The sequence below is a fragment of the Corvus kubaryi genome, unplaced genomic scaffold (assembly GCF_017639235.1).
Source record: "Corvus kubaryi isolate FWS band 111438036 unplaced genomic scaffold, C.kubaryi_AGA036_p1.0 37398, whole genome shotgun sequence".
Lineage (NCBI taxonomy): Eukaryota > Metazoa > Chordata > Aves > Passeriformes > Corvidae > Corvus > Corvus kubaryi.
In genome coordinates this window covers 5,300,082-5,307,718 of record NW_024581137.1, presented here as the reverse complement: position 1 = coordinate 5,307,718, position 7,637 = coordinate 5,300,082, and the positions used below count along the sequence as shown (strand labels likewise).

The window sequence follows — 7,637 nt, the reverse complement described above, 5'->3', positions numbered from 1 at the left end:
CCCTTCCCTTCCCTTCCCTTCCCTTCCCTTCCCTTCCCTTCCCTTCCCTTCCCTTCCCTCCCTTTCATTTTCTCTTCCTCTTTGCTTTTCTCTTCCTCTTTCCCTACCACTGCACACTGGGGAAATCTCTGAAGACAATTCTTCCCAGCCCTGCACTAGCAGAAGGCACTGAATATCCAGAAACATCTCCCAGCCTAGGCACTGGCTCTGTCACTTTGTGGGAAGGAGGTGTGTACTGTCTGAGGGGGGCCAGAGCTGTGGATCATCTCAAGATGATGCACACAACACAGTGTGATGTGTTTTTTTTAAACTCATCAGTGTTCAGCTAAGGTTTTCACAGGATGGCAAAACACCACATCGATGACACTAGCAAGGCTCAAAGATCAAGCCTTCAGTTGGGTGAAGGATGTGCTTCTCATCTAAATGGTTGCAAACCATTTGGAAGTGAGCAATACCTGTTCATTTCCCCATTAATATTCTTTTTTGCTCCTTGTGCTCACTTTTAGAAATGTCTGGTCTGTTTTCTATGGAAGAACATACTAAAACACAAGAGCCTGAGAACAGCAGTGCTCCCTCAGAGGGAAGGTCCATCTGGCCCAATAGTCTGTCTCCAAAGTGTCCAACCACCAGTGTCGGAAGAAGAGCATATGAGCACTGAAGTCTAGTCCTGCCAGGACGTGGGGGTGCTCACAGGCCTCAGTGGCTGGGACTGGCCTCTCCTGGGACCCACACCCCCACCATCTCCTGCCAAGGGCCCAGGGGAGGTGTCCCAGCTCTGCCTGGGACCTTCAGTCCCTGCCTGAGCCCTGCTGTAGGTGTGCCCATCTCTGTTCCGTTCTCCTGGGTGGGCCTGGGACCTGCACTGCAGAGCTGCTTTCTGGGGTGGAGCCCTCAGACCTGGGTCGAACCTTGTCATGCAGCGCTCTGGGTTTAACTTGGCATAACTGCTCTGTTCTATTCTATTCCCTGCACTCACCATGAGCCAAATAATGATGAGACTGCTATTTGTGTGAAGTTCCAGGGAGTTGTTGATTCAAAACCACATCTAAGAACACATGATACACAGGTGTCTTGGGGTGACTTTATGATGTGTATCCCCAATCGCTGCTCTATGCCCAGAAATTAATTTTGTGCCTTTCTGTGCCTTTAAACTGAGCCTGAGAGGGGGGAGAGGAAAAAAAAAACCGAGCAGACTTTTCAAGCGGTTGCTCAAGGACACACATACACACTCCTCTGCGTTCTTCTAACAGCAGCAAGAGCGGAGGAAGCAGCTTGCTTGCTTTTCAGCCAGCTTTCGGCCCTTTTCCTCCGGAGAGAGACGGAGAGTTGAACTTTGTTTTTCCTGGGACTTTGGTTTTTTCCCTTCCTCTTTTTCGGACTGTTTCAACATCAGAACACATCAGGAGAGTTCTCCACCGAGGCCCGGAGGTGGGCCCACCATGACCCAGCTCCAAGGAGGGGGAGAGAGACTACGGAAGGACTCTGAAATTTTCCCAGGTTTCTCTCCACAGCGAGAGGTTTTATTATTTAGAATTATTATCCTTTTCCTGTGTGTTTGTTAAATAAATAGTTTTTATCTCTTTCACTTTCCTTCAAAGAAAATTTCTTTTTTTCCCGAACCTGGTGGGGGAGGGCTGGTTGTAACCTGCCTTCTATAAGAGGATATTTTCCTCCAAATTTCTCCAAACCGGCACAACAGTTTACAACTGGAAATAGGATATTATTTTAATGTTTGTTTTTCTGAATCAGTTTCAGAACTGATGCTCACAACCACTACCACAATGTGCATGTGTAGCCAGGAGCAGGCTGATGTGTTCTTCAGTTTAGCTTGAAAAATCCTTTGTAGTCTGGAAAAGGCAAGTGACAGAGCTACGGAATGCAGCAGCAGGAATACAGGCCCAGCAGGTCCTGTCTCCTGGAGGGTGAGAGCATGAAGAATGAGAATCAGAAGCAACAACACAAAAGGTGTGTACTACCATGGGTATGTTCCAAAGTGTAACACATATCAATTACAAACACACTTTTTGCCTTCCAAGATTTGCTTCATTGCTGTGCTCCCAGGCCAGGGATGCATGAAAAGCACTCTCATGTCTGTCCTGTGCTTGTGTTGCAGGCAGGAGAACAGAAAAAGGCAGCTCTGGATGGATGCAAGAACCCCATAGGAAATGGAGCCAAGGGAAGAGCAGAGCTCAGCCCCGCTCCAAACTTGCAGTGGGCAAGAGAGCCAGAGAGAGCCAGGGCATGACTGGCGCCTTGGAGGTGTGAGGGCAGCAGGCAAGAAAGGAGCCACAGGGGCCCAGAGGAGCCCTGACAAGGGGCTGTGCCCAGTGCTATGGAGGACAAGAAGCAACCCCCAGGCCACCCTTGGGGCCCACCCTGGGAGTCTGGAAAGCTTCCTGCCCAGTGCAGGGCATGAAAGGCTAGCTTCATGGGGCATGAGCAGCAGGCAGCAACCCAGCCAGAAGGGCCTGAAGGAGCTGTGAACAGGGGTCTTGCTCAGTGCTGCAGAGGAAGGCAAAACTCCCCAGGAAGTGCCAATCTGCCCTGGGGAAAAATTCCTTCCTGACCCCAGTGCTACTGATTGGCCATCCTGAGCATGGGCTCTGTAATTAACGGACCCAGTGGAAACACAAATCTCCTTAGAGAACCACATCCCATCCTGCTTGCTAACCAGAGACACCTGGACAGGACAACCCAGGGTCAGCCAGGCCAACTGCCAGTGGTACAATAGATAGAGTCTCCAAGGATGCTCAGGTAAGTCCCTGATCCAAAGAGATAGATGATTGGTTGGGTTTTTTTAACCTTTCCCTCTCATAATAAACCAGAACTCTTCTAGGGATCCTTAAAAGATCCTGCCCTTAAAAATAAAAATGGCCTGGGCCCAGGGAGGGGCCAGGGGACAGTTTGGTGCTGCCCTCAGCAGTGAAGGGGGTCAGTGCAGGGAAAGAACCAAGAAAAAGGTCAGACCAACACACACATCTACCTTCCCCCAACAGAGAACCGTGGATACTGGCCTCATTCATCCAGGCAGCAGGAACTTGGCTTGTAGAAGTTTCACTTCACACTGAACAGGAACGAAATTCCTGCTCAGCTGGCACTGATCGAGGTTATGTATTTTTAGGGTTCAAGAAGGTAGGGAGGATCCTGTGTTGTGCCTAGGGCTTTTTCCCTAGAAGATACTCCTGAGAAGATGGTAAAGATGAGGCAGGAAAACTCTTCTAAAAATCCTCTTCTTTCCCAGGCTGGTTTTAAGCTGTAACTCACTTGATCACTTCCCACTAGTTTTAGTAAAACATCCTAAGGAGGCAGAAAATGCCCAGCTGCAAGGCTGGCTGGAGTGACTTACAGCTCCCTGAAAGCTGCAGGTGAAGCAGCTTGGGAAGCACAGCAAGAAGAACAGACAGACCTGCCCTTGCTTGGGTGGCCCAATCTGTGGCAAGCACTACCACAAGGGGGAGAGATTAAAACTCAATGACAGTATAGATTTTCTCTACATTTTTGACTGGTTTGCCCAAAATTGTGCTTGATGCTTATTTTTCAGTTACCTGTCCATTTTCAACTTCATTTTTGAATGGGATGAGAGCAACAGAGGGTTTTAATTGTCACTGAGCTAATGACCACACCATTGTGCCCATCAACCACAATCCAATGGGCTGTAGAGAAAAAAAAAATCTGAATTTAAAAACAACCATGCAAGAAGTTTGTGGAGACTGGCATGAAATGTCAGGTTGTGCTTGCCTCTGCCAGTGGTGTAGACAAGCAGTACTGTGAATAGAGAATATGGGCTGTCATCTCACAAGATTTAAAAAGGCCAACCCATGTGCCCGATGTACACAGCACCCTCCCGTCACAAAAATGTAAAACTAACAGATAACGTGTTTCTAAAGAAGAAGTGCTTGGACTAATGACTTGAAGTGATTATAAAAGCCAGAGGCATGAACAAATGATGGCACAGCATGGCCCACGCACCCCATTTTTTCTCCCGATGCCGTGTACCTGCAGGGGAGAAAGGCCTGCTATGGCAGGTTTGGAAGGCAGTCAAGGCTGTCTGCACAGAACAGCGGACTGTGACATCAGCAGTCCAAAGACTCCATGGATGGCAACCTCGGTGAGCAATGCACTGTGACCTCACATCCCTCACTGCTTATGTTTGGGCATGGGCAGAGCCTGGCCCCGACTCACTCGCGCCTGGACCTCTGGCAAGCGTGCCTGGGAGGACTGGACTCCTGCAAGGTTGTTGGGAGCTGCTGTCAGCAATTCTCAGTTCTCATTTGCGAGACATTGCCTGTTTCCTCAACCCTACCTGGTTCAGGAAGCCAAGTACTGTGGGTGGTGCTTGCAGCAGCACAGGTGAGCAGTGCAGGAAATGTGCCCATGGGGCGGCCCTGGGGTGGGCGATGGCGTTTGGGGAGCTGTGAGTGTGTCCTTCTTGAGGGGCCTAGGCATTTCTTCTACCCGCCCATCTCCCTGGGACAGCAAGTGACCATTTTGCAGCGTGTCACGCCAGCAAGAGGGAGCAGCTGCTGTCCCCAGCTCTGCTGCAACACGCAAACATGGCCACGGAGACAGAGTGGAACTGCCCCATCTGCCGTGACACTCAAGGTGAAATCGCTTATGTAACGCCCTGTGTCCATATGTTCTGCCTGGGCTGCATTGTGCGGTGGGCCAAGAGGAAACCATCGTGCCCCCTGTGCAGGCAGGCTATCAACAGCATCATCTACTCTGTTCGGTCAGAGGAAGACTTTCTGGAGATAGTTATTCCAAGCCCCTCGGATTCATCAGCTGCTGGCCACCAGGATGAGCAGGGGGCTGCGGAGCTGATGCCCAGGACTTATGTAGCTGGCTTCCCACCTGAGGTCTGGGCAGGCTTTTTCCAGGACTGCTCAGAAATCCTCGAGCCCCTGCTGCCCTGGCTGAACCAGGAAATATCGGAGCTGTTCAGAGCCAGCTGGTGGGAGGTGGCTCTGGCCCAGAGCGCCATTGTAGTAAATTTATGCCGCTATGGGCTGAGTGAGGAGGCCTTGGTCCGGGAGCTGCACCCCTTGCTGCAGGAGGAGACGGTGGCATTTGTGCGCCGGCTCATCGACATTGCCGCTGACCGGTGCAGTGATGTGATCCTGCAGCAGATGAACCTCCTGAACTCCCATGCTGATGAGGAGGAGGAGGAGGAGGAGGAGGAAGAGGAGGGAGAAGAGGAGGGTCGCACAGCCATCCCTGGTCCCTCTGCCTCCCGCCAGGGGACTCCCACCCCCATCCTGCTGGCCTCCTCCTGCAGCCCTGCAGTCTCCAACGTGGAAGCGGACAGCGGCACGTTGGAAGCCGCTCTCCACGGGGGGCCCGTCCGCTCTCCATCCGCGCCTGACCCTGCAGAGCGGGAGCAGCCCCAGGAGGAGCCGGGCGGGGCAGCAGCAGTAGCAGGCCCCTCTGCCCAGGGCTGCAGCCGCAGCCCTTCCTCTCCTGGCCGGGACAGGGACTGCTTGCCCGAGGGGCCCCGGCGCCCTGCAAAGAGGAGGGCTTCTGGCCCTCACGACTCTCCCCAGCCCCCAAAGCGGCCGTCCCGCCGGCGGTGGCACAAGCCAAGAACCTTTGTTCGTAGAAGAAGGAAATAAATTGTTGGTTTTTTGACACAGTCTCTGAGGGTTACTTTCTCCCCCTTCTCCTGGTGTCTTTTTCCTCTCCCCTCACGCCCCACTGTGGGTGGTAACTGCCTTGTTTTGGGCTTTTGGGCACGGCCATGGGCCTCTGGAGTCGCAAGGCCATATCCGCGCCATCTTCTCCTCCAACAAATCCCGCTGCAGCTGAGGGCAGAGGGGGCAGCAGGGACCGCTGGTTTATCAGAGGAACGATGGCCTCAGCCTGCACCCAGTTCTCCTCCCTGTCCACCGACCGTCACTTTCTGCTCTGCTTTCTCGACGTTAGCCAGCGCACCCTCGCTCCCCGAAGGGCTGCCAGGGAGGCACAGAAAATGAGCAGGGACATCTGAGCCAGAGACAAGACTTGGAGTAACAGGATTTGGGGGAAGGGAAGGGAAGGGACGGGAAGGGAAGGGAAGGGAAGGGAAGGGAAGGGAAGGGAAGGGAAGGGAAGGGAAGGGAAGGGAAGATGGGGGGGTGAACAGGGCTGATGGTGATGCAAAGATCTGGAACATCTGAAGGTGCCCAAGGCTCTCAGCCCTTATCTGCTGAAGAGCACTGGCAAGACCACAGGGATCCCTTCAGGAGGAGCATTGCAGAGCTTTCTGCTCTCATGCTCTGCAGAGATGGGGCAGCAGCTGTAAAATACAGGGTGCAGAGATGCCACAAGAGATTCCAGTGCTTTGGAGCACCCAGTGGTGTCCTGCCAGACATGGGAAGGAATGTTGTGTGCAAGGTCTGTTAGGCTGGGGGCCTGTAGCTATTCTCACAAGTCCCTAGAGATGCCTCTATGTTGAGTCAGAATATGGACATCTCCAGGATGGTTTACCAGCCTATGAGACAAGGAAGTGAAAGGTCTCACTCAAGTGCTCAGGGAATAGCTGGTCACCAGCACTGAGGTCAGGAAGGAATTTTCTCCTGGGACAGATTGGTAATGGGACCCAGGGTTATTTTACCTCCCTCTGCTGCACTGAGCCTGACCACTGCTTAGGGCTTCCTCAGTCTCTTTTGGCTGGGCTGCTGCCTGCTGCTCATGCCCCATGAAGATGGCCTCTCACACCCTGCAGCTTGGGGGAGAATCGCTTTTTTTTTCCCCCACGGTGGACTATCAAGTGTCCTCAGGTGTTTTTTTACCTTCCTCTACAGCACTGAGCATGACCTGTTGTCAGGGCTCCTTTGGGCCATTTTGGCCAGATACTGCTGCTCATGCTCCACAAGGTGGCCCTTGTGGCCCACATCTGGAGGGAAGAGGCTTCCCAGACTTCCTGGGTGGGCCCCAAAAGTGGCGGTACCAGTCTACCTTGCCCATCTTTCCCAACTCTCAACACTGTCCTAAATCAGTCCAGCTCAATAGCAAGGGATGGCCAGGGATGGTGCTGTGCAGGGTTTAGAAAGAACTCTGTGGCAGCTCCCCAGGGCCCCCCCAGCAAGTTCTGTCACTTGGCACCAGGGCACTCTTCTGTGCACATGCTGGGGTCTCCAAGGGCATTATTCCCCACGGGGATGAGACACCAGAGCAAGCTCATCACCAATGCCAGCACTAGCTGTCTCTTCTGGGCCATGAACAATTCCTTGTAGACTGTGTTTCCCAGAGAAAGGGGAACCAAGTCATGCCTATTCCCACCTTTGTGGGTTTATCAGTGCTTTTTGACTCTACCACTGTAGGTCCCTGGCTGAACCTCGGTGACTCCTGGGCTCCCACATCTGATGTCTACTGAAACAAAAGGGTCTTTTCTCTGTGTTTTAAATTTTCTGTCTTTTAATTTCTATGTGTTGCTTCTGGTGCTCCACTGGTCTTCTTTGGGAAACTTTTGGAAGGCCACCACATGAAGAAATTGAACACCAGTACACACTGAGAGATTGCCTCTGATGACATTTCTTCCCAGCACTGGACTAGCAGAAGGCACTAAATACCCAAAACCATCTCCCAGCCTAGGCATTGGCTGTGTCACCTTGTGGGAAGAAGACATGTACCTTCTGAGGGGAAGAAGAGCTGTGGATCAT

At 52.5% G+C, this 7,637-nt stretch overlaps 1 protein-coding gene across 4 annotated transcripts in view; it reads left to right on the top strand.

Moving 5' to 3' along the window:
• Positions 1–5,625, top strand: part of LOC121672028 — a 10,697-nt gene extending 5,072 nt beyond the window's left edge. For 2 of the 4 annotated variants that reach the window (XR_006018730.1, XR_006018729.1), the window contains exon 2: positions 507–1,501. Coding sequence is in view for 2 of the 4 variants with exons in the window: in XM_042044443.1 (XP_041900377.1) it covers positions 4,554–5,609 (1,056 nt within the window). In the remaining 2 variants the exon portion in view is untranslated. Of the gene's footprint in view, positions 1–506; positions 1,502–1,749; positions 1,966–2,113 lie in introns of those variants that run through there. The other 2 variants (XM_042044443.1, XM_042044444.1) reach the window with 2 other exon arrangements.
• Positions 5,626–7,637: the final 2,012 nt, after the last annotated feature.